General features: G+C 32.9%; 1 protein-coding gene across 2 annotated transcripts in view; it reads right to left on the bottom strand.

Moving 5' to 3' along the window:
* DYNC2H1 (dynein cytoplasmic 2 heavy chain 1) overlaps positions 1 to 27,660 on the bottom strand; it is a 225,007-nt gene that overhangs the window by 38,602 nt on the left and 158,745 nt on the right. For both annotated transcript variants that reach the window (XM_074216567.1, XM_074216568.1), the window contains 10 exons: positions 27,425 to 27,567; positions 17,441 to 17,525; positions 14,907 to 15,061; positions 12,380 to 12,517; positions 10,357 to 10,470; positions 6,528 to 6,688; positions 5,614 to 5,737; positions 4,428 to 4,549; positions 3,546 to 3,632; positions 1,119 to 1,245 (listed from right to left, as the gene is read on the bottom strand). In XM_074216567.1, coding sequence (XP_074072668.1) covers positions 1,119 to 1,245; positions 3,546 to 3,632; positions 4,428 to 4,549; positions 5,614 to 5,737; positions 6,528 to 6,688; positions 10,357 to 10,470; positions 12,380 to 12,517; positions 14,907 to 15,061; positions 17,441 to 17,525; positions 27,425 to 27,567 — 1,256 coding nt within the window. The remainder of the gene's footprint in view (positions 1 to 1,118; positions 1,246 to 3,545; positions 3,633 to 4,427; positions 4,550 to 5,613; positions 5,738 to 6,527; positions 6,689 to 10,356; positions 10,471 to 12,379; positions 12,518 to 14,906; positions 15,062 to 17,440; positions 17,526 to 27,424; positions 27,568 to 27,660) is intronic.

The following is a 27,660-nucleotide window of genomic DNA, read 5'->3' as shown; positions in this document are numbered from 1 at the left end:
TGGAGCTACAAAGACAAAAAAATAGAACAATAACTGTCCTTGAGAAGTTTACATTTTAACAAGAAAATAACATTAGTTATCTAGACACATATAAAGCAAACACAGAGCAACCCTGAAGAGGAAAGCTCTAGCAGCAACCAGACCAGGAAAGGCCTTCTGGATGATCTGATTCCCAAGGAAATCAGGTAGAGGTGAACAAAGAGAACCAAGAGGTGGAGGGGAGAAGGGGGAGCATTTTAAGCAGGGGTTCCAAGGAAAGAGAGGAGGTGCCTTGGAAGGAAAGGCAAGTAGGCCAGAGAGTCTAGATTACAGAATATACAGAGAAGAGTAATGGGGAAAAAGACCAGAGAGATAGGAAAGGACCATGTTTGAACATCTTTAAATGCCAAATGAAGAGTTATATTTTCTCTTTAGAAATTACAGGAAAAAAAGAATTAACTGTATCTATGGGGGCTGGGAGGTGAGGAGGAGTGCATGCTTAGTCCCCAAAGTTAAATATGTGTTTCTGATCAACTCTGATCAATTGTTTTAGGAATATTCTTCTTCCTTCAAGATTAAAAATGGATTCTGCTGCTAGGCTCTCTAGACCCAGCAAGCCTGTACTCCAATCCACACAGTGCAGACAGTTATAAGCTCTTTGAGAAAATTAACTGTTGTGTTTATCTTTGTATTCCCAGGAATTAGCAGGGCACTTTAACTGGAGTAAACACTGAATAAACATTTGATAAAATTATATCATTTAATTGAAACTGAAAGTTCCAAATACTCTATTTCCCACCAGTCTTCTAATGTTTTCACATAGCTAATGCACTAATACTCCCTTTGTCTATATTTCCATAACAGAGAATGTTCCAGTAATAAGAAATTGGTAAAAGCCTGGACAGTTTATGAACAGAACAGTAGAAGGATAATAGCAGAAGTATAGGCAGAACACTAGTTTCAAAATTATTGTATGGGGATACAGAAAATTTTCTAGGAAAAAAGATTTGTTTTTGCCTAGGCTATGTGCTATTATTATGACATAAATAACTGTGTATATTAATATTTCCCCCTCCTTTTGAACAAATATGATGATCCCCAACTTTAAAAAAGAAGTTTCATTAAATTTTATTTCAAACCTGTGAATTCCATCTCTTGTGTTCTCTATCAAGTTGATTAATTAAGACCTCAGCAGCTTTAATTGTTTCTTGTGCTTTGCTTACTTCGGATTCAAGTTTAGCTGCTTCTGAAGTTCTGCTCTGAAATCTGCAAAATTAATAGATTTTAATTAAAAAACTAAACCATTGGGGCGGCTAGGTAGTGCACTGGATAGAGCACCAACCCTTGAGTCAGGAGTACCTGAGTTCAAATCCAGCCTCACACTTAATAATTATCTAGGTGTGTGGCCTTGGGCAAGCCACTTAATGCCATTTGCCTGGCAAAAAAAAAAACCCTTAAAAAAACTGAACTGTTAATATATATTTCATTGATAAATATGCAGAAGATAAGGAAATAAATCAGTATACTGAACTATATTTTAGAATATAATTTTTTAAAGATATAATGTATTTGGGTTTTTTTGTTTGTTTGTTTTTTAGATTTTTAGATTCTTCAAGGCAATGGGGTTAAGTGACTTGCCCAAGGCCACACGGCTAGGTAATTATTAAGTGTCTGAGGTCGGATTTGAACCCAGGTACTCCTGACTCCAAGGCCAGTGTTCTATTCACTGTGCCACCTAGCTGCCCCGATATAATGTATTTCTGATCAGAAATTAAGGTAACTGATTATTGTTGAAGAAAATGCAAAACAATACCACCCTTAAAATCTGTAGAAGTCAGAAACTGACTTCCTTTCCTACAATATTATCTAACTTTCTTTCATCTTTCTGCGGACATGAGAAAACTAGAGCACTGAACACAACTAGATTCAATTAATTTCAATTTGAACCTTAAATCAAGATGGTAAGAAACAGTATTTGACTAGTACCAAATATCTGTTAATATCTCTGTTTCTGAGACTTAAATAATTTTCCTCTGAAAACTGCAGTGAATTTGTTTTTTCTAAAAGACATACAAAAATCACAGTAACAAGATGTATTCATACCATGAGAGGGGGGAAAGGTACTATATTATATATTCATATTGGATATGTTCTTAAAATTTTGATGTATCATTATATTCTCATACACCAATGTATAGTGATGTTTCAATATATACTTATCTATATTTATTGTAAAGTGATGTGATTATTTTTCTATATTCCTAAAAAAAAACCTAAGGATATGAAAAAATTAAATATTTATTTTTTGCTTCTTATAACCAATGTTACATTACTGGAAATATCTGAATAAAATTATTTTAATATAAAGAAATGAATAGATTTGGTTTGACAGATTTTTCATAAACTTAATGCATTTTTCTTCCTCCCCTTAGGAAGAAAAATAGTTAGTAGCTTATAGCATATTTTTTCCAAGGTTTTCACAAAAGGTATCTCTAATCTTGAAAGAAATATTGGACTTATAAAACTAAATTTATTCTGTATCATATTCTACATTACTCTCCTCTTACAGGACCATGCCCTCCTAAATTTTAGAAATAAAGTTATATTCTATACCAGGGCTGTCTAACCTTACTTTTTTTTCATTTCTTTCATTTCTTTTTTTAAATATTTATTCTCATTTTGTACAAATGTTTTTTATACATTGATGAAATGTTCTTAAGAGTAAACGAAATACCCCCCCATAAACATGCCCTCCTAAATTTTAGAAATAAAGTTATATTATATACCAGTGCTGTCTAACCTTACTTTTAAAATTTTTTTATTGAAACAACAGACAATATATTTTGATTTGTCATTTTATTGAGTGTTTTTCCATAGCTCAGCTTCATTTACTGGAACCCCACACAGGGCCCATAAAAAGTCACTGCGGGCTACATTCAGCCTACAATGCATTCTGGAAAAGTTTGTTTTGTACTTCTAATAGCTATCAATGAACATTTTCTCTTTTCTTTAATAGTAAGCACAGCCACTGGTAGACACACATGTTGAGTTTTAAGAGGAATAATCATTTATTTCTCCATTAGAAAAAGCATTTCCAACAAAGTGTTTTTCCATGCTAGGATAGACACAGTTAAATGAAAGGAAAACCAAATAGCAGCTGGGTATCTTTAAGACATAAAGAATACTTTGGCTAGATAATGAATGCAGCTATGGTAACAGTTTGGTTTTTCACTGGGACCAAAAATTACTGAACCCTAAATGAATTTTCAAAGGAAAATGAAATCTCAATAATATTATCATGTAATCATATTATATTGATGTCTTCTCCCTCACTCTCTCAAATACACTTCAGGAAATACACATTTATAAAATGAAAACTAAAATAAAAATATTCATTCATTATAAAGATTGGTGAAAGAACAAAAGAAAAACTAGATACTGATGGAATTTTCCACATGGACGTCAGTTTTTGAATGAAAACATGGGGGAAAATTGTAATAATTGAAAACTTTGATATAATTTTACCTAAACATTCAAAGCATATGATTTTTCAAATATTAACTTACTTCTCTTTCAACTCTGACACTTTCTGACCAACAGAATTAAGTAAGTCTTCCAGTTTCTTTTTTCTGTCTTCAGTTTTCCTCAGATTCCTGAAACACAACTTAATTTTATGCAAATATTTCTGCTTAAAATACTACTGACAAGGCATAAATAGCTTGAAAAGTTAATTAAATTATGTAGTCTAAAATAAAAAAACAAAATGATCTAAAATTTGTGATTTATTACATTATCAATTTTGTTCTAGTTCACAGAACTACCATATACACTAGACTAAGCAGTTTATAAATAAATGTTCACTACTTTCACTGTAATATAATTTCATTTTATTCAAAAAAATTAAAACTCCAAAATTCTATCTACTAATTATAAAAAGCCTCCTTTATTTTTGCATGCACCTACTCAGTCTATTTAGTCAATATCAGAAGAAAGTTGTTAATATCTGTTAATAGGTATGGAAAGGAAAGGGGGATTACTAATGGAAAAACTGTGAATAAAACATGTCCAGTGGTGAATACTCCTGAATAGTTTAGAATTAGAATTATACAAAAGAATAGGATTCTCAAAGAGGAAGCCACAAAGTAACTAATGTCCCTACACTCACAGTTTCATGATGACCTACCAGATATCCCATCACTATGGATAGTGGGAGGAAAAGAGAAAGACTATATTAATACACTATATCCTAGATTCAAGATGTATAATAGATAGATAGATTGCTGGATAGCTGGATAGATAGATAGAAATACATATACACAAATATGTATAAAAATAGAAAAATATATGTACACAAGAATAAGCAGAAGGCATACTGCTGCCTCATTATTATGCTGAAAAAAACAAAGGTTGCAGTACCTGAAAAGTTACTTTTTTTTTTTTTTACTCACGCTTCTAATCCTGATTGCTCTGTTTCCAAAGGCTGAATTCGTTCTAACACATGTGAATACTGGACATTGGCTTTGACCCAAGCAGCTAGGGGAGCAGCTGCAGTACTGGCACGTTTAGCATTCTGAAAAATCCATCATATTCTAATTTAACTCCATATCATTTTCTTAAGCTTTTAGACAATGACAATGAATTCTTTTTGGTCTGTGACTAAAATTGAACTAAACCCATTTTTAAAAGATAATGGCTATGCATTGTGTTTATTTATTTCCATAGTGAAATCACATTTACATATATATATACATATATGTTTATTAATTTAGAGATTTGTTTACCAACAAATTTTACTACAATTAACCTCTGAGGTAGACTCAAGGTTATCTTTTGCATTTTTGTTTATGAATGCAATTTGCTTATCAGTCAATTAAGTAAGTTTTTCCCACTCCAATAGGTAGTTTAACATAATTGAGCCAAATACAATTGGAAAGTCTGAAGGGTTATCTGCACAGTTAAAACTATACAGTCCCATTTTCTTTCTCAGTGACCTAATTCTCTACTTACAGGCTCCCCCTTTGTTCTCCCATCTTCTTTCCCAGTTCATTCTCCTCTTCCTGTCTATTACTTGTGGACATCCCCCAAAGCACTACCCTGAGCTTACCTTTCTTTTTATTCATCTCATCAATAAACTCCCCAAATTTAAGAATCATCACTATGCAATATAAAACATGATTGGCATGGATTTAGTTTTTTCCCCCTATAATTTCCTGTATCGTTTAGGAGCCAGGCAATAACAAAAAATTAAGGGATAGGAGTTGAATTGCTCAGAACTTTTTATTGTAAAGGCAGGTGCCTAAATGGCTTAATGCCATGCTTCAACAGGACATTTAAAATAAAAATAGAGTTGACTGCTTTATAGAAACATGATCTTCTGGAGACAAAGTAAGGTAGCAAGCCTGTGGCATGAACTTTTGAGACTGTTACTCGTTCTACTTAATTAAGGGATCTGGTAGACCTGGAAGTGATACAGAATGATAATAGGTGAACCTTTTGGTGCTCATCCTTTTGAAATAACAGAAACAGGGAGCGTTAATCTGTATGCCCGGATTTTCAGGATGATCTTCCAAAATATCAAATAATTACATATAAAGAAAGAGAAAAGAATCTTAGAATAATGTATTTAAAAATTACCTTTGGGTCAAAAGATGCTTTGTTTTTAAACAGAAGTTCTTCAACACTTTCTCTTATTTCCTTTGGAATATTTCGAGCATCAAAAGTTGCAATATCTTCTCTCACACCTCTTTTGGCAAGGAAACTATAAATGTACAATTTAATTGCATAAAAGAGATAAATAAAAGGAAGTTAATTAAAAGTTTCATTTTTCTGACAAAAAAGGTCAACTTAACATAATGATGAAAGCAATAAAGTTCCTAAATTGCTAGCCTAGTCTAAATGCAAATTTGAGAAGTCTCTTACTTATGAGACTAAAGGTACAAAATACTATTGAAAAATACATGCAAACTTTACAATATCTATACAGCTAATAGGAGAGCAAAATTCAACTCCATTCTGAATGACGTGTGTGTGTTCTTAGGCAAGGCATTTAATGCCTATGATTTTCATTTTCAAATATATCTATATTTATCTATCTATGTCTATGCCTATATATTCATTTATAACTCTTTATCTATATTCCTAACTAGGTTGGACTATACCATTAGGATTCAGAATTAGAGGGGATCTTAAAGGGTATCTCTAGATTAACTAGAGAGGCAGTTAAATGGCCCAATATGTATAGAGTACTAGGTCAGGAAGGCATAACTTCATATCTAGTTTCACATATTTACCACCTTTGAGACCCCAAGGGAGGAACTTAATCTCTTCTTGCTTCAGTCTCCTCATTGCCAAATTTTGAACATGATAGTACCTATATCTTGAAATTGTTGAGAGTAAAGTATTTTGCAAATATTAAATATCTCTACCAATCTTAGTGATGATGATGATGATACTGATGAAAAACTCCTTCATTTTATAAGTAGGGATGCTAATTATCTCTAAGTTCCATTCAACAAAGAATATAATTATGCATACATTCTAAAGCTTACCTTTTCATGCTCACCCAAGAGGTATCAAAGATACCCATGAGTCTTAAGACACCTTCAAGAATATCTCTGATGACATCAGGTGGCATTCTTAATGATCGGATCTCTGAAAGGGATTCTGGTTTTATATTTCCAACTGCTAATTTAGCTTCATTAACAAGTGGCTAATAAAATTAGGATAAAAAGAATTCATTTTAAACAATGAAAATTTTCATTTATATTTGATAATATTTTGAAGATAATATAAGGGTACTTTTAGCCTCAACTTTTTCCTTCTTCCTATTTTACTTATATTTATCTTGTATATCACACTCTATTTTATATTTATTTTCATACTTGATTTATTCCCCTTCTAAATTATAAACTACTAAGAAGAGGCACAGTTGCTTATTTGAATTATATCTTCCTTCAGCATTTAGTATAACTCTTGGAATATAGCAGGTGTACAATAAATATTTTTGAAAAAAAGAACAAAATTAAAATAGAAATTTATTATACAAATATAGTATAAAATGATCAAATGGATTTTAAAAATCATCATCTCTACAACTACATTACTCAGAAAATATAGCTTGTAGTAAGCTTGTAATATTTAGAGAAGTCCACGCCAAATACTGAAAATTACATTTTGAGACCATCTTAATTTATTACATAAAATAATTGTATGACCTATGAGAAAAGTCATTTTGATACTTCTAATTTCATGATGTAATCGAAACTCAAAATAATGAAACCAACTTAATCTCAAATAAAGTAATTTCAGATCTTTACTCTAATTCTGTTTGCTATTCTCCCAAGTTTATAATTAATTCGTCACTATTCTTAATTTCTAACTTTCCCTTCACCTCATGTATGCAATCAACTGCCAAATCTTGCCATTTCCATTTTCACAATTTCTCTTGCAAGTCATTTCTTTTCTCCACTAACAGATATAAGTCCTCAGTATTGCTTGCCTGGATTACTACAACTGCCTATTTATAGGGTCTCTCTACCTCAAGGCTCTTCGTGTTCCAGTTCATCCTATATACTAAAGTAAAAGTAATTTGACAGATGTAACAAAATAACTCCCCTACTTAAAGAAGTCAATTGATTTTCTATTGCCTCTGGGATTTAAAAAAAAAATTCCTACATTTAGTTTTTAAGTATTTCCACAACTTGGTTGCATCCTTATCTTGATAAGATCAATGGACAATCAGTGCTCCTTATCTCATTCCTTTATGACCCAGTCAGATTGGCTTTCTCTCTGCTCCTAACATACAAGATTCCATCCCCATCTTCCATCTTCACACCTTTCCATTTCTTTTACCACACTCCTGGAATAGGTACATTCCTTACCTTCACCTCATAGAATGTTTCAAGAAACTACTCAAAAGTGCTACCTTCTCCAAATTCCAGAACTATCAGATGAAAGAGAAAATCCTGAAAGCAGCCAGAAAGAAACAATTTAAATGCCAAGGAACCACAGTAAGGATTACTCAGGACCTGGAAAGCATCAACATTATGGAATGAAAGGACCTGGAATGAGATATTCTGCAAGAGATCATGGAAAGCAGCCAAGAATGCACTCTCTGGCAAAACTAAGCCTTCTCTTCCAGGGGTAAAATATGGACATTTAATGAAATAGGAGACTTCCAACTTTTCCTGCTTGATAGAAAATTTAGACTTCAAATAGGAGACTCAAGGTAAAAAAGTAAACATTAAAAAGGTAAAATTAAATTAAAGATAAAATTTGAAAAAGGGAGAGGATACTGTTATCAAATAAGATGAAACTGGCAATATCCCTACCTGGAAGAAAGACTTTAACAATTCTTGAGTATTGTACTCTATTAGAGAAAATTTAATTAGCCAGAAGAGATGGATATACATGAGTTATGTGAAAAACTGTTATACAATAAGATGAAACTGGATATATCTTTACCTGGGAGAAAGACTCTAATATCTCTCAATAATTGTAATTCTAGTAGAGAGAACAGTTAGTCAGAAGTAATTTACACTCATGACCTTTCTGTGACTCAGATAGAATGATTTAAAAACAACACCTCCTTAAAAAGGAGGACAATAAAGAGATTGAAGGATGGAAGGGACTGAATGGGGTAAATCTCATTACATTAAGAGATGCAAAGGACTTATTGAAATAGAGGGGAAGAAGGGAGGAGGTGAGAACTGCCTGAATCTTACTCTCATCAGATTGGCTTAAAATACCTGAAAATACCAGAGAAAGAAATTCAACAATCCATTATTGAACTCCCTAAGAAAAAAATCTCCAGGGCCAAATGGATTCACAAGTGAATTCTATCAAACATTTAAGGAACAATTGGTTCCAACTATATAAACTATTTGGAAAAATAGGGGAAGATGGGACTCTAACTCTTTCTATGACACCAATATGGTGCTGATACCTAAACCAGGAAGAGTTAAAACAGAGAAAGAAAATTATAGACTTATCTCCCTGATGAATATAGATACAAAAAAATCTAAATAAAATCTTAGCAAAATGACCACAACAAGTTATCACTAGGATAATACACTATGACCAAGTAGGATTTATCCCATAAATGCAGGGTTGGTTCAATATTAGAAAAACTGTGAGTATAACTAATTGTATCAACAGCAAACCTATCAGACATCATATCAAAAGATACTGAAAAGGCTTTTGACAAAATATAGCACCCATTTCTACTAAAAACACTAGAAAGCATAGGAATAAATGGATTGTTCCTCAGAATGATAAGCAGTATCTATCTGAAACCATCAACAAGCATTATATGCAATGGGAATAGACTAGAGGCATTCCCAATAAGATCAGGGGTGAAACAAGGATGCCCTCTATCACCACTACTATTCAATACCATATTAAATTGTGGCAACAAAAGCAGATCGTGTCTTAGGCACTCTCATAAATCTTCAAAATTAAGGACTTTAACTAAATTTTCAAAAGACAGAACCCACAGAGGCACCCAGTGAGGCAGTTCACCTACTCAAGGTAACCTGGAAAAGAGCAGAAAGACTCTGGTCCCCAGGATTGGAGGGGCGGCCCGACAGAGGAGTGGCCCACCAGAGCCAAAGAACTTCAGCCTGCCAGAGGCAGCCCCAGGGTGCTGGGAGCCGAGGCTCACAGCAGCGGGGGAGTCTCCTGAGCTATGCCCTGGAGAGCACCAGGCACAAAGTGGGGGAACAGCGGGGGACCTCTGCCAGAGAGAGCACATGGAGCCCAGCCCTCAGGGCACACAGCAAGCAGCTTGGTCTTTCCCCAGCCCTGATCCAGGAAACAGAATATATATTATAATATATTATACAATGCACTAGTATATAACTAGTATTTAAACAAGAGCTATTATAATTTCTCTTGCCTATATTCCTTCATATTTCTTTCACATAAATTATTTTCTCAACTTGGAAAAGGTTCACCTTTGATAAAATGTTGAGACTTTCAAGACAAAGCCTTAAATATATGTAGCACATATATCAAAGCATTTATTTAAAAGATGCTGGCTAGATTGAATTGCAAATGATTATCTAATGTCTTTACTAAAGAGGGGCAGTTTGCTTTAGAAGAGAAAGGGCAGACCAAAGGATAAAAACAAAAACAAAAAACAAAACCCTGTGTTCAGGTCTAGTTTCTTATACAGCTTCATTGTGTGAATCTCCAATGAACTTCATGCCCCAGAAAAATCCTCAAAAACAATAAAATGCAAAACAGTTTCCCATCTGCAATGATAAAAACTTACATCTTCACTGTAAGTTCCGTTATATAATCAGAGATTTGGTTTAAAAAATAAACAAATCCATTTTAAGAAAATACAGTGAAATCTTTTTGAGAAAATCATCTTACCTGTACTTCTTTTAGTTCATCATCAATTTTGCTTTTTCTTTCCTCAATCTTAATGACTTCTTCTGCTATTTTCTGTTTAAGTCTTTCTAGCTCTGTCTTCTGCTCACTGGCATCCTAAAAGAAAATTCCTTCTCAATTAATAATCAGATTTTTAAATTTATATTAATTTCCTGTGTTTAAGAAAATCTTCAGGATAAACTTGCCTTTAAACAACTATATTTTATAATTGGCAGTGGAGAGTTAAAATCAAACCAATTATAATGAAATTCTTACAGCATAAGTTACAAAAGTGTCTACAAAAATATGACAGTAACACACTAAATTTTGTGTCCTACGTTTAAAAGATGAAGATTCTACCTTTAATAAAAATATTAGGTAAAATAAAAATAAATAACAAAATTTCTAAAAACATACGTTACAGATTATATGCTATAGAATTTTTGAATAATTATATATTTTATGTCTATAGATAAGAAATAGAAATATTACAGGTTATAAAATACTAGAATGCTTAAAGAATTAATTTACCTTATATTCCATAATAAATCAGAGAATCAATGAAAATATTTTTTAAAATTAACTCCTGGAAAACTCTGTAGTGTGCTACTTAAAGCCTTCTACAATTTGGCTCCAACCTACATTTCTAGAATTTTCCACAATTTAAGCTTACAAAACTTGTGTTTCAGTCATATTCTTCTGTGTATGTGCCCGAGTTTCTGACTTCGATATATGTGATGTTTTCTCTACTTGAAATTTACCACCTTTTGCCTATTGAAATTCTATCTAGCCTAATTCAAAAGTCTTTCCTCCATAAAGAAAACTAATCTTTCCTTACTAAAATTAATTTCTATCTCCTAAAAACTGTCATAACAAATGTTTGTATTTTCTATGATACTATAGTATACCTACATTTCAATGAATTTTTTATGTTACCAAATAAAACTTGACAAGATATTGACTAAATAGAATCTGGATGGGCATATGTCCAGATGGGATAGGCAAGGATGGACAGTACTAAATATTAAAAAGAAAAACTAAAAGTAAATTTTTTTAAGTATAACTCTGCCAGTCTTCTTCACAATAAAATCCAATAGTTCTAAGCTCAAATAAAAGCTCTCATGTTCAGTTTTCAAAGACCTACACAATCTGGGGAACTAACCAATCTATCATTCCAATCTTACACATTATTTCTTTCCCCTTATACATACTTTCATTTTTTTCATTTGTAAAGTACTTGTCACCTCATAGGCACTTAATGATTACTATTTGCTAATTGATTTAAGGATTAATATGATACACAAACACACACACACACACACACACACACACACACACACACACAAGTTCCTTGATTTGCATATCCAGAACACCTAACACAGCACCAGACACACAATCAATATTTAATAAATCTGAATTATTAACTGACTGGACAAAATTCATCTGGGTACATAACCTGTAATGTACAAAAAAAGAAGTGGGAATCACAAAGAATAAGAATTGGTTGGCCTAGCCCAGGGCTTAGCACAAAGTAATAACTAATAAATGTTAATAAATAATTAACAAATTCATTTATTTATTCATTCATTTCATATATGCATGCATTTATTTCTTCATTCATTCTTTTTCTAAGAATAGACTAATACCAGACTAATCTTATTTCCCTTTTCTAAAATAGTTCCTTAAACTCAAAGGTTAGGAGAATGGCTTAAAGATAGTAAACAATTTTAGCCAAATTTAATAAAACTTCTTTTTATAATTTTTTCTTGCATAAAAGATGAAAAATTATGAATCAAATAATTAGATTCAGAACTGGTTGTGTAAGTCAACTCAAAGAGCAGTCATTGAGGACTTAATAACAGTTCATAAGTAATTCTCCAGCAGAAGTTCCCAGAAGTTTGTTGTTGTTGTTGTATTGTTAGGTTTAAAATTTTTATCCAAACTATATTTATATAATGAATGATACTTTAAAAATCACAAACTAAATGTTCTTTCTTTGAACTTCTGTATTCACACTGGTTATTACCTGCATTGACAATGTGATCTCTTGCAGGGCAGCATCTGCCTCATCTTGCTTTGTTTTAAGTAATACACTTTGCTCTCCAGCTTTCCTGTTCAGTTCATCCACAAGAGCTTTAGCTTCATTAAGTTTAGACACACCAGCCTATAAAAATAAAATTGAATACTGGTTGGAAATACCAAGAAATAAAGGAATTTTACCAAAACACAAATAGATCTCAATGAAGAGGTTCAATTTTAAAAATTATCTTCATATAGAATTGTTCTTGTTCTGAAGAAAATTTGTACTTCATGTCAATTTGAAATCATTAATAAAATCATGGTAATTAATGTTTTCAAAAGTATACAAACACAAGTTCAGAAAGAATGGAGTTTTCCAAAGAATCAGATATGAAACAAAAATCCCTTTTTTTTTCAAAAATGGAATTAATAGATTAGGATCTCCTGCAGAATGGGAGTAGGAGCTGTGCTAATCTATTATAATCAACCTTGACTAAAGATATTTGAGAGATAATGGAAAAAGAAAATATTTAATCAGGAAAAAAAATCCTCTTGCTTAGGGAACCTAATCTTTCTATATAAATCTACTTATTTCTTATTCACACACTATTGACTACTTATCCCTCCCTTCTGTCCTGCCATTTCTCTAGAAGTCTGAATATATGGAATCTTCTATTCCAAGTTAGAAATGAACTATTTCCTACCAGTGTCTCCCTGATTGTAACCTTGGAAGGAGGAAGGGTGGGGGGAGAGATGGGGGGAGATGAGAGAAGAGGAAAAGGACATTCAGCCTTACATAAATAGGACTCTTAACCTCCTTATAAAACAAATAATTTGCGCTGATCCCTGAATATCCTTAATAGATTTACCTGGAAGTATGGCCCAGGAGTCCCACTGAGTGTTTGCAGAAACAATGCTCTAAGACACAGAAGTCCATTGCACATGACCTCAAAGATTGTCTAATATTGCCTCTTGTCAAAATATTGAGTCTGTTATGCTCAAGATTCATTAGTGACCCTCTTGGAAGGCTCAGGTCCATTATGAGGGAAGTAAAGAGCACTGATGGGCTGCCAATTGCTGCCCCAGCATCCTTCTCTTACTGTCTGTTCTCACTCTAGCCTCCAGGTTTCCTCAGGTGTTTCTAGTTATACCATGTGGCCTTCCCTTAAATTTACAAAATTAAAGGACTTACAAGAGTCAACCCTTGCTAGACTACTTAATTCTTCTAAAGAAGCTCTTAAACTGAAGCAACAGATCACAATCTCTAACACTAAAGGAAAATCATATCATTTCTATATATTTATGTTTCAAGTGATTTCATCAATGATCAGGCAAAAAAAATTGACTTGAATTGACTTAGAAACTTAAATTTAGCCCTATGTTAAAAATATAAGGTCTTAAGAAGAGAAATTGCTTCATTCTTTGTCTTGAAATTCTCAGTGCCAAGCAAAAGGAAAGAGTTTAATAAATGCTCGTTGCTGGATGGAGAAAAAAGCTCCCGGAGAGTTGAGATCATAAAATTTATTCTTCTATACCTAGAGGAATTAAGTTTATAAGGAAATCAGAGGGGGCGGCTAGGTGGCGTAGTGGATAAAGCACTGGCCCTGGAGTCAGGAGTACCTGGGTTCAAATCCGGTCTCAGACACTTAATAATTGCCTAGCTGTGTGGCCTTGGGCAAGCCACTTAACCTCGTTTGCCTTACAAAAAAAAAAAAAAAAAAGAAATCAGATATTAACTTAGAAATAAACTCTGACCTGTTTCCCTAACAAGCAGATATAGAGCTATGGAGATAAGAGATGTTGTCTGAGAGTATAAAAGAAGGAAACTCCTAAATTTCTTCAAAGAAAACCAGATACAGTTCCCCTTGTGTCTGCACAATTTGAGTGGAAAAAAATCTAAGTAAAGAAAATGTCTAAAAGCATACAAGTTTTTTTTTTCCTTTAAAAGATAACCTGGGGGGCAGCTAGGTGGTGCAGAAAATAGAGCACTAGCCCTGGAGTCAAAAGGACCTGAATTCAAATATTACCTCAGACACTTAATAATTACCTAGCTGTGTGACCTTGGGCAAGTCACTTAATGCCATTACCTTAGAAACACCCCACAAAAAAAAATGACCCAGAAGATAACAAATGATTGTGAATAAGCTACCAAATTATTTAAATGTTTGTAAATAAAAAGTTTATGGGTAAATACTACCCATACCATTGTTTGTTAATAACTAGATGATAATTAGTCAAGAAGGCATTTGTGTTCCCCAGAAATAGCCATCTCTGAAGATCATCACATAGTGGACAAAAGAATAAACGTTCTTTCATTGAGAAAAGTAAGAGATGTTTGAATATTAACCACAGGCAAAAAAAGGTAATTCACTGCACCAATTACCAAAAATAATTTATTCCAAGAAATATACTCACTGAAAATGATAAAGGTTCAACTATCAAAAAAGTTCACTTGATTCTTCTGTTTTATCTCTAACTACAAATAATCAAAGTTCTTACAAAATAAATGTATTAAGATGTTAGTGAATTTTTACCTGCAAATGCCTTTGTCTTTTTAACAACTCAGTTTTCTTGCTACTATTGATGGCAGAGTATACACGTAAAAAGGTCATGTATCGACTTGGTGTAGCTCCATATGCTTTACAAGTCTCATGAATAGACAAAAAAGATTTTAGAAAATCAGGATCCCCTAAATTAAAAAAAAAAGAAGTAAATTCTTTTTAACCAATTTTATATCAGCACACAACCACTGCATTTTAGAGTTGGCTTACCATATCATATCATTGAAACATGTTTGCCAAGAACTGCACATTGACAATTAAAATGAAAGTTTCTATTTTAAGGTTAAAACCAAGAATTCCCTTTTCCAAAGAGGAAAATATACCTAAATAATCCATACATATATTCTCTTTCCCATCTTATTAAGTCTGTCTTATACTTGCTATTTAACTTCTATTAATGAACATAAGCAAATCAGAAGATATTTTGAATGTAATAATGTAATTATGATATTTGCACTTTAGAATGGTTCTATAATATATATTGATAAATAATAATAGGTCACATTTACTTAAAAGTTTGTAGTTCCCAAAGTGTTTTCTTCACAAAAGTCCTAAAGACTTTGGGTAGGTAAAAGTATTATTTTGTAATGTACTATGTAATCTACCATCATGAGCCAAAAGAAAAAGAATTTATCTATCTCAGTTTTTTATGTAGGGTCATAAGATTGTATCATCTAAATCTGGAAGAGGAAAAAAAATAGTTCAAACCCTTAATTTTATAGATTTAACAAAAAGACAACAAAATTAAGGAAGTGATTTCCTCAAGATCTCTTCAGTAGTAAGCATTAAAGCTTTGACTTGAACCTGATTTCCTCATTAAAATGTCTGTATTCTAGTAACATTTATTAATTAAAAATAAATCATTCAAATTGTTCAACATTATACACAGATAATTTTGTTCTTAAAGTACATGACATGATTTTTCAATAAAGAGCATTAGAAAAATATTTAAAACCAGTGCAGCTAGGTGGTGCAGTAGATAGAGCACCAGCCCTGGAGTCAGGAGTACTAGAGTTCAAATCTGGCCTCATACACTTAATAATTGCCTGGTTGTGTAACCCTGGGCAAGTCACTTAACCCTACTGCCTTAAATAAAAATAAACAAATAAATAAAAATATTTAAAACCAACATGATTCTTTAACAGATTCTTATATTAACTTAGATAACAATACGATGGGTTCAATAGATAAACAAATAGATAATACCCACATATTTGGCTCTGATTTTCTCATCTCCAAATTATTTTGTTATAAGGGGTCTTAATTTTATCTTCCTTCTGAAGTTTCATTTATATTCTAGTATAAGTGAAAGGAGGATAGTGATATACAGTATCAAAAGGGAATACCCACTACCTCACTCCACAGTATCCATCAATTATAAATCTTCTCAATTCTTCTCTACATCTCTCAAATAAGGCCCTCATCACTTCTCACCTGGACTATTGCAAGTCTTTGCATTTCTCTCCTTGCCTCGTCTAGCTTCTCTCCCATCTGTCCTCTAAATAACTGTCAAAAGTGACGGAGCTAAAATGCAATTCTGTTAACTCCCCTGATGAATGAAATTCTGTGACTGTCTATTACTTCGAGGATCTGAAACCTCCAACCCTACCTTTTCATATGTACTATTAAAAATATATACATATATATGTATATATATATATATGTAAATCCCATTCCTGCACTCCAGTACAACAATTGGTCTCCTTATTGTTTCTCAGATTTGGCTGGCTCTCCATCTCCTGTCTCTATGTATGCAATTATAGCTCTTAAAATCTAGAGTTTCCTTCAATGCTCAACTCAAACACCATATCCTCCATGAAATCTATCATCATTTCGCCTGCTGCTAGCACTTGTCCCTCAAAATTACCTCACATTTATTTTTAATAATGGGCATAGTATCACACACCCCCACCAAAAGAATCTAAGTTCCTTGAGATCAGGCACTGTTTCACTTTTGTGTCTTTAAACATGGTAAGGATACAGGCACGGTGCCTATCAAGAAGACACTAATAAATGATATTGACTAACTGTTCAATGCAGCAAAGGTGAGAGCTTAAAAGAGATATAGGAAAAAGTAGTCCTTCTCTTTGACTGAAAACAATAATCACTAACTATGAAATCTTTCTCAGGGAGGAGTCCCTCTCCCAGTCTTCTTCATGAGAGCAGGAAAGTCAAAAGACTGTTCTACAAAAAATAGATGTTATAGAGGACACCTGATTATAAGTGAAACCATACTCCAGAATACACTGAGAATGAGAAAATACTGTAGAGACTACTACTACTATTAAATTAAATTGGAAGGTTTAGTATTTGTTTGGGTTTTTTTGCTTCTGTGTTCTATGTACACCTAAAATTGTTTAGTTTTAATTGTTTTTTAAAATATAGTTGAAGAAGAAGATTTAATTAATACATTTAAGATTCATTATTAAGTTTGAGATTAATTATTTTAATTTTCACTTATTGTAGTCGCCAGATCAAAGAGAAGATAACTTTCTTTGAAATATTACCAGAGTTTTTTTTCTTTTCTTCTCTTCTTTTTTTTTCACTAGATCTTTCTTCATTGGATGTTTCATTGAATAACATTTCAGGTATCTAAAATTTAAAAAGTGATTTTTGAAAATTCAAAATCAATATGATCAATATATATCTTCACAAATATAATGATATCACAAATTAGCTTTCTTCTACAATTCACATATTAATAGCAGCAAACTAACTACATTTTTAGTTTCTTTTTTTTTTTTTAAGGCAGTGTCAAGGATCTTGATCTACTCCATCCCTGCCCTAGGACAGTTTGCCCCCAGATTAAACAGAGTTCATAGTGCTATTATCAAACTTTGTAAAGACATTCAATCCAATAGCTTTCGTCTTATTACTAAAAACTGAACTTATCCACAAAAACTTAACTTACGCACTAACTTAGCCAGAACATAAATGATCCGCCAGACTCAATATGAACAACTAGGAACCAATTCCAATATAGGGAGAAGGACTAGATCTGTGATTTCACTTATATAGGAAACTCTCAGGTGAAGATGCACTTTGGCATCTCTATGAAATTCTTAATCCTTGAGAGTTGATCCAAAAGATGGCATCTTGGAAAGATGAAGTTGTCTTATCCAGAGTGACACAAACAAAATGTGTCAAAGGGAAGACTTGAGTTTAGGCTTCAAGGCAGGTTCCTATATCCACTGTAACATACAATATGAAAATGATTGAAAATTGAAAATGAGAAAATTTAAAAAAACTAAAAAACAAAGAAGTAGGAAGTATTTTAGGTCTAATTTGAAAATTAACAGCAAAAAATTAGTTTTTGCAAATAAGGCATAAAAATCAAGACAATAATTAATTTGAAATGTTCCCTAGTGTTCAGCCAAGATATGTGGAAACAAAATATAAAAGGAAAAATATAGCAAAATTTTCAGACTTTCAAAGAAAAAAATTATAATATAAAAGAAATTGAATGAAATCATTTTTTAAAAATTTCTAATTGCAAAATAACCAACTGCTTATTGGGGTATGTCTGAGAAGAGATTATTACATATTAATGAATATAATGCATTTTTAGTTTTAAACAGAAACTAATACTGCAGGTTCATTAAAAGTTTCAAGGCAAATTTATATCCTACTTTAGACAATGTCAAAAAGCTTGTTCATTGTGGGTAAAAATAATAATGATTTGCTCTGGTGATCAATAATTTGACAAACTATACAACTTCATATAATTTATTTGATCAGATACCTTCTACTTATTTCACTTTAAATAATACCAAAGAAATTGACTTAATTAATGCCTTTTCATGGTAATAGAATGTGTTTTGAAAATGCAGCTGTGCTAGTCCTTGAGTCAAATAAATAATATATTATGTTTTCATTAATAATCCTGAAGATTCCTACTGATTAGACTATAAAACTTTAAGTACACTCTCAAAGTAAAAAAACAGGATAAATAGTTAACTAAAATTTCAAAGTGGAATTTTGGAATTATATATCAGATCTAATTCATTTAAGTTATATGGAAAATCTTCAGGATTTACTTTATATGATAAAAGATTCCTCTAAATAGGAAATAATTATCACTCCATTTTCTCCTAGTGAAATATGAAGTATTCAGACATTACCATACTTCTGAAACTGCCATCAATTTGTCATACCACACTTCTAAAAGATTTCTAAAGATGCTCTCTCCACATATCCCACACCTCATTTAATTCCTCTGTCTCAGGTGGGAACCATACTTCTTATTTTACTAAGAAAACTGAGGCCATTATATTTGTTCTCCCTCTTCTATGTTCTTTATCTCAAAACCCTTTGACATTACCTCTCCCCATTCCTTTTCCTCAGTTTCTGACAATGACATGGCCCATCTCTTGCCTTCTCTTCAACTCCATTAACCCTCTATTCTTCAACCTATTCCTACTTACTGGTTTCTTTCTTACTGCTTTCAAATATGCCCATGTCTTTAAAAAAAGCCTTCACTAGATCTTCTCAATATAGTGCCTTAAATCCCTCTTCCCCTTTCTTCAGTCATGCTCCTAGAAAAGCTATGTAGATTTGCTGCTTGAAACTTCCTCTCTTTTTTGCTCAACCTTTGCCATCTGATTTCCATTTTTAATCACTCAAGGCAAGTCACTAATAACCCTTAATTACAAATTCTGGTGATCTTTTCTCAAATTTCATCCTTCTCAATCTAATACTACATTCAGCACTTTAAATAACCTCTTCCTCCTCCTCCATACTCTTTAATTCCTGGATTTCTGGATGTATATGATATTGCCCCATACTAGTTCTCATCTTTCCTATCTATCCATATTTAAGAGAGAATAATAAGAACAACAACTCTAGATAATTTTTACTATGTGTCAGGCACTGTGATAACACTTTACAAATATTATTTAATGCTCAAAATCCCTTGAAAGCACCTTCAATGTAAGATGCTATAACCATCCTCATTTTACAAATAAGCAAACTGAGGTAAAAAGAGATTAAGGGTTCAAGGTGCTATAACTCTCTGAGGTCAAATTTGAATTTCTTGAGCAAGTGGACCCCATTACAACACCAGATATCTTCAGAAATGTGTGCAGAATAACAGGAAGACCATAGGTTCTGTCTGGCCTGTTTTCTATTCTAAGTTTCCTGCACAAATTCATCACTCACATTATGCTCCTTACTATGGGTATTCCCTAAGGCTCTGCCCTATGCCCTCTTATCTTCTACCCACACTCTTTCTCCTTATAATGGGATCAGCTACCAAGGGCTTAGCCATTTTTTCTCTGCCAATGATAGACAGACAAGATGTTCCAAAAGTATCAGGGAAGTTTAAATTTAACAAAGAACTTTCTATATTCAATCTCTACCAACAACTTCAATCTTCCATCACAAACTGCTCATTAGATACTTCAAACTGATGTTCATAGAAATATCTCCAACTCAAAATATTCTCAGCAGAACTTCCTTAAATTTTCCCCCAAACTTACTTTTCTTTCAAACTTCCCTATTTCTTTCAAAAAAAAATTTCATTTTCTTTACTAAAAGAGGTTAACTACGATTAACCCAACACAGTGCTTAGGTGGATAAAAAAGATGTGAGAAAAGACCTTCCTAAATTTTTTTTCATCCAATCCCTTTTCTTTATTCACACTTCATTTCTATCCTCACTCTGGTCTGTCCTACAAACTGCTGCAAAATAATTTTCTTAAGCACAGATAAGCTCACACATGTTTTTTAGTAACTCCATTGGCTTCCTGGAGCAAAACAGAAATTCCTCTTCTTAGTTCTGAAAATCTTTCAAAGGAATTCTGGGGCAGATTCAAGATGGCAGCATGATGTTAGGAAGTTCTTGGAGCTTTTCCCAAAGGAACTTTAAATAAAGCCTCTATCCAGAAATTAAAACCATAGATTTCAACAAAAAAAGTGAAACAAGTTCTCAATGCAAGATATCATGGAGGATCTTCAGTAAAGGTCTGACTCTTCTAGAGAAAGGGAAAGTAGAACCTAGCATAGGCAAGAGCTCAGGTCAAGGCTCGGCAAGTGAAGGTCCAAATCTCAGTTCAGAAGACACAGTTCAAGCCCTGGGAAGGCTGGTACAAAAGACAGGACTGGATTGGGAAGAAACCATTGCATAGGCAAAAGTCTTCAAATAAAGTAGTAAACAAACCTCTGCATAGGTAAAGTCTTAGCTAGCAATAATAAGCCAGGGACTAGATCCCAACCTCACACAAAAAACTTGAAACTATACTACTCGTACCCCAGGAGCACAGCTCAAATATAAAAATGAACAAAAAAATGAAAAAAAGCTCTAAACATAGAAAGTTACTATTCTGATATGGATGACAAAAATGCCACCTGAGAAAAAGAAAGCAGTAACAAACTTCCTACACATGAAGCCTCAAAGGAATCTATGAAGTGATCACAAATCCAAAACCTCTTGGAATATTAAAAATCAAAGAAGAGTAGAAAAAGAAAATTGGAGAAAAAAAATGAAAGTCATGCAGGAAAATTATGAAATGACCAATTGGAAAAAGAATGTAACTCATCAAAATATTTTTATATTTTTAGATCTATTTTTAAATCAATAGAAAAAGGAATACAATTCATCCAAAGTAACCAACTAGAAAAAAAATTCATTTAAAAGTAAAATTAGCCAACGGGAAAAGAAAACACAAAAGCTAACTAAAGAAAATTAAACCCTAAAAATTGGAATTGAACAAATGGAAGCCAATGACTCTATGAGACACCAAGATTCCAGAAAACAAAATAAAAAGGCTAAAAAAAATAGAAGAAAATGTAAGGCACTTTTAGGAAAAATGAACAACCTGGAAAATAGATCCAGGAGAGATAATTTATAAATTACTGGTATACCTGAAAGTCTTGATCAAAAAAAGAACCTGGAAAATATCTTTCAGGAAATTATCATGGTTAAATTCCCCTAATAACCAAGAACAAGAAGACAAAATAGCCATTGAAAGAAAGAGATTCAAGGTTAATAATGTTTTGTCCTTCATTCTTGAAGAAGACCACAACTTCAGGCAGGTGATGCTTCATTCTTGAAGAAGACCACAACTTCAGGGAGGTGATGCCATGACAAACACATGAGTTAGATTTGAGTGAAGGGGTGCTGTGCTAAGTCACCAGCCTCACTCTCCCCTCCAGAGCCACCTGGGTCCATTGATCAGATATGAATCAGGATGACTGGAGATGGCCCTAGATGTGAGGTAATCAGGGTTAAGTGACTAAATGTCTGAGGCTAGAGAGAACTCTGGTCCTTTTCACTCTAAGTTCTATCCACTGAGCCATCAGACTCCAAGCTTCCCTGATGGGACCAGCCCTCTGAGGGAAGCCGGGCAGTAGTGCCTGTGGCACTCTCTGAGAGAGTGAATGTCGTGAGAGAGACCGGAAAGGTGTTAGCAAGGCCCCCCAGGGGTGTGGTTGGGGGAAGAACCAACACCAGAAGGCAATTTTAGTGGCCCTGTGTAGCTTCTTCTTCCCCTTTTGTTCTCCTGTTTGCTGGCTTCTTGCCCTCTCTTGATTGTCTCTTTGATTCAAGAATAAAAACTTCAAGGAATATTGTGGCCAAATTTCAGAATTCTCAACTAAAGGAGAAAATACTGCAAGCAGTCAAAAAAGAAGCAATTTAAATACCAAGGAACCACAATTAGAATTACACTGGACTTAACAGTTTCAACATTAAAGGATCAGAGTGCTTGGAATAATGATATTCTGGCGGGCAAAAGACCTTGGATTAAAACCAAGAATCAACTACCTGGCAAAACTCAGCATATTCTTTTAGGGGAAATGAACTTTTGGTATATTAGAGGAATTTCAAATTTTTTTGATAAAAAGACTGGAACTGAAGAGAAAATTTGATCTTTAAACATATAACTCAAGAGATGTATAAAAATGTAAATGAAATGGGGGAAAAGACTTAGTCACATTAAATTGGATATGTTTCTACAAGGTAAGATAATGATTATAACTCTTGAGAACTCTATTTCTCTTAGGATAGTTAAAAGAAACATACTTACAGAGAGGGTATACAGATTGACTATGAAAGTGATGATGCTTTAGCCAATACATTAGCTAATGAAGGTTGAATATAGTTGGATGGATTATACTTAGAGGGTATGAGTATAATTGGACTATGAAGTGATTTTGCATACAATGGCTGTACTTCTATTCAAATAGAGGGAAGGAATGTACTTATATGGTCTTCACATAAATAGATCACAAAGTGATCTTGCTTTTTCTTTTCTTTTTTTTGGCAAGGCCATGGAGTTAAGTGACTTGCCCAAGGTCACACAACTAGGCAATTATTATTAAGTGTCTGAGGTCATATTTGAACTCAAGTCTCAAGTCCTCCTGACTCCAGGGTGGGTGCTCTATTCACTGCACCACCTAGCTGCCCCTGATCTTGCTTTACTTGATACTTTAGCTAGTACTATAGGGACAAAGAATGTTAGTGTACCTAGAGGGGATGGATATAAATGGATCATGAAAAGTGATTTTTCTTTCCTTGACACTTTAGCTACAATAGAGGGAGTGTACTTAGAGCAGCAAGGTATAAATTTGGTTCAGAAATTGATTTTGAATTACATAATACTTTAGCGTGTGAGGAATGTATTTCTATAGAGGGTTTTTGGAAAGAGGATGTGGTATAAATTGATTATAAATTGATGATGTTTTATAGTGCATGAAAAGTATATTTTTAATGGGACAGCTGAGGGGATCATACCTGGAGAGAGGCTCTAGTTATGGAGCAACTATGAATAATGTTGCTTATAAATCAAGCAATCAACCTGAGAATTCAACTTCTGTCAGGACAGATAAAAGGAGTATATTTTGACAGAAGGGCTGTGGGTAGAAGACAGGGTTAAAACAATCAAGATATGAAAAAAATGACTATACAAAGAGAAAGCTAGTATTAGATGATAATACTACTACATGAAGAGGCACAAAGGTCTGTTAGAGTAGAGGCAATAAAGGGAGGGTGTGAGAATAGAGTAAATCTTATTATCAACAGATTTAGCCCAAAGAGGGAATTAACATATATTCCCAATTGGACTTAAAAATTTATCCTTCAGGTCTCCTAAGAATAGATATGAAAATGGAGGGTGAAAATAAAAGTAAAATTAAAGTTAAAAAAAAGTTAAAGGTATAAGGGAAAAGAAAAGGAAAGAACTGATAGGAAGAAGAGGCTGGTCAAAAGACAGCAGTTACAAGCAAAACACTGGTGCAGAAGGTTAGGGGGGAGGGAAAGAGAAAAGTATAAGCAGTGAAAGATAGCATGGAGAGAAATATAATGTTAGTAATCATAACTGTAAATGTGAATGGGATGAACTCCCCCAAAAAGAAACAGAAATGAATAGCAGAGTGGATTAAAAACCAGAATCCTACAATATGTTATTTACAAGAAACACTTCTTAAGCAGAGAGATACACATATGGTAATGGCAAAATATAGTATGCTTCAGTGGAAGTAAAACAAATAGGGGTAGCAATTCTCATCTCAGACAAAACAAATGTAAAAATAGATCTTATTAAAATCAGGGATAAGGAAGGAAACTATGTCTTCCTAAAAGGTACCATAGGCAATGAAGTCACATCATTATTAAACATATATATACACCAAGTGGTATAGTATTCAAATTCTTAGAAGCTGAATGAATTACAAGGAGACATAGACAGTAAAACTATACTAGTGGTGGACCTCAACCTCCCTCTCTCAGTATTAGATAAAATTAACCACAAAATAAATGAGGAAGTCAAAGTGAATAGATTTTTTAGAAAACTTAGCTACGATAGACCTCTGGAAAAAACTGAACAGGGATAGAAAAGAATATTCCTTTTTCTATGAAGTATATGGTATGTATTAGGGCATGAAAACCTCACAATCAAATGCAGAAAGGCAGAAATATTAAATGCATTATTTTTAGATCATGATGCAATAAAAATCACACATAATAAAGGGTCATGGAAAGATGAACTTAAAAATTAATTGGAAACCAAATAGCCTAATTTGAAAAAATGAGTAGCTCAAACAACCAATTATAGAAATAGTCAACAATTTCATCCAAGATAACAACAATGATGAGACATCATACCAAAATTTGTGTGATGCAGCCAAAGCACTTTTCAGAGTAACTTTTATATCTCTAAATGATTACATGAATAAAATGGAGAAAGAGATCAGTGCATGCAACTAAAAAAGTTAGAAAAAGAACAAATGAAAAATTCCCAATTAAATACCAAATTAGAAATTCTAAAAATCAATGAAGAGATTAATAAAATTGAAAGCAAGAAAAACCATTGAATTAATAAATGAAACTAAGAGTTGACTTTATGAAAAAAAGCCAATAAAATAAACTTTAGTGAATCTGATTTTAAAAAGAAAGGGTACCAAATTTTACCAGTATTAAAAATGAGAAGGGTGAACTCACCACCAATGAGGAGGAAATTTAAAATGCAGAGATATTTTGCCCAATTTTAGGCCTTTGAATTTGACAATTTAAGTGAAATGATGAGTATTTACAAAAATATAAGCTATCTAGATTGATAGAAGAGGAAATAAAATATTCAAATAACCCCATTTCAGAAAAATAAATTGAAGAAACCATCAAAAAACTATGGGGTACCACCTCATACCTATCAGATTGGTTAAAATGATCAATGTTGGAAAGAGTGGGAGGAAAATTGGGATAATAATACACTGTTGGTAGAGTTGTAAACTGATCCAATCATTCTGGAGACCAATTTGGAACTCTGCCCAAAGGACAATAAAATTGTGTATATCCTTTGATCCAATAATATCACTATTAGGTCTCAAAGACAAAATAAAAACAGAAAAAGTTCTACATGTTCAAAAAAATTTATAGTTGCTCTTTTTTTAGTGGCAAAGAATTAGAAATTGAGGGCATGTTCATAAATTGGGGAATGAGTAAACCAGTTATGTTATATGAATGTTAAGGAGTACTATTGTTCCCTAAAAAATCTGAGCAACAAGACTTTAGAGAAATATGCAAAGACTTGCATGAGCTGATGCTGAAGTGAGCAAAACCAAGAGAACACTGTGCATATTAACCACAACACTGTGAGAATATAAACTATGATGTATGTAGCTCCTCTCAGCAGTTCAGTGATCAAGAACAATTCTGAGAGGTCTGTTAAGGAAAATTCCAATCTTATGAGAACAAATGATGAATTAGAAATGCAGAGTAAAGAATATTATGTCAACTTTAAAAAAAACTACTATTTTATTTTTTTTCTTTCTCATGTTTTTCACCTTATTCTAATTTCTCTTTCACAACATGACTAATATAGAATTATGTTAAATACCATTGGACATGTACAACTTTTCCCAGTTTGTTCAGTGCCATGGGGGCAGGGGGCTGGGGGGGAGGGAAATGTTAAAAAAAATGTGAAACTCATAAACTTGAAAATGAATGAATTTTGAAAACTACCTTTTCATGTAAATGGAAAAACTAAATAAAATTTCAATAAAGTTTTTAAAAAATACTTTCCACACAATGTAAAGACTGGCAAATCTACTTCTGTGGGAGGTGGGGGGAGGGAAGTAAAATTAGGGGAAAAATTGTAAAACTCAAAATAAATAAAATCTTAAAAAAAATGCTTTCCACAACCTGGCTCCAATCTATCTTTAATCTTTGTTTGGCATTATTCCCCTTCCCCCAACATTGCAAACCAGCCAAACTGGCTATTCTCTCTGTTCCTCACACAAAACATCCCATCTTCCATGTTCATGCCTTTGTACTATCTGGTCCCCATTACTGGAATGCCCTCCTCACATCTGTCTCAGAGAAGACCTCTATCTATTCAATATATAGCTTTTTTAAAAATGAAGCCTTCCCTTATTCTCAAACTACCTGGGAATTAGCTATGTTGTATTTTTCCTATCATTCTGTATATACATATGTTTCCTAGTCATCTGCCCCTTAGAATGTCAACTCCTTATGAGTATGAATTATGTCACTCATATTTATCTCCAGTGTCTGCTGTACTGTCTGGTACAATGTAGACACTTATTTGTTGTTTGACTATATGACACTGAACAAATCACTTACCCTCAAATGAATTTTTTTTAAAAAAAAGAAAGAAAAGAAAAAAATTTAAAGTTGAATGATTACTCTCATACAGTTACTTCTAATTTTTCTATTATATTTTATTGTTATCTGTAACCATCAAAATAGACGTAGAATTTCTTGAGCACTTATTAGATGCCAGGTGCTATGATAAACACTTAAGATACATATACAACAAGCAAGACACTTCTTTATAGACTTTCTTCTTGTAATTCAAAGAGAAAAGGTAGGAAATTGTTATCTATATGAATATCTACATGTTATCTATGTTATAATTAGATAATTACAACAAGAACTAAATCAACACTGTCAAAAGTATGGACCTACTTAAAGAATGTACTTTTGAACAAAGAAAGAACTCATCTACTTTTCATAATTTTATTAAATGGCAAACTTACCTTTTTCATACTATTATCTGACCAACTTTCCATCCATAGAACCTGGCATTTCTTATGTAGGGCTGGATTACTTTCACAGTTTATTGTAAAATTTAAGCTGGCAGAATCCATTATCAAGACTATATGCAAATTCTGCTGGATCTCTAAAAAATTTAAATTTTAAAATTTAAATGATAGAAAAATTTTAGGGCAAACAATCATCCAAACATTCTGAATATACTGAAATTACTTTTTAG

Source organism: Macrotis lagotis, chromosome 1 (assembly GCF_037893015.1).
Source record: "Macrotis lagotis isolate mMagLag1 chromosome 1, bilby.v1.9.chrom.fasta, whole genome shotgun sequence".
Taxonomy (NCBI): Eukaryota; Metazoa; Chordata; class Mammalia; order Peramelemorphia; family Peramelidae; genus Macrotis; species Macrotis lagotis.
The sequence above is the reverse complement of the archived record's forward strand: the minus strand, read 5'-3'. Positions and strand labels throughout refer to the sequence as shown.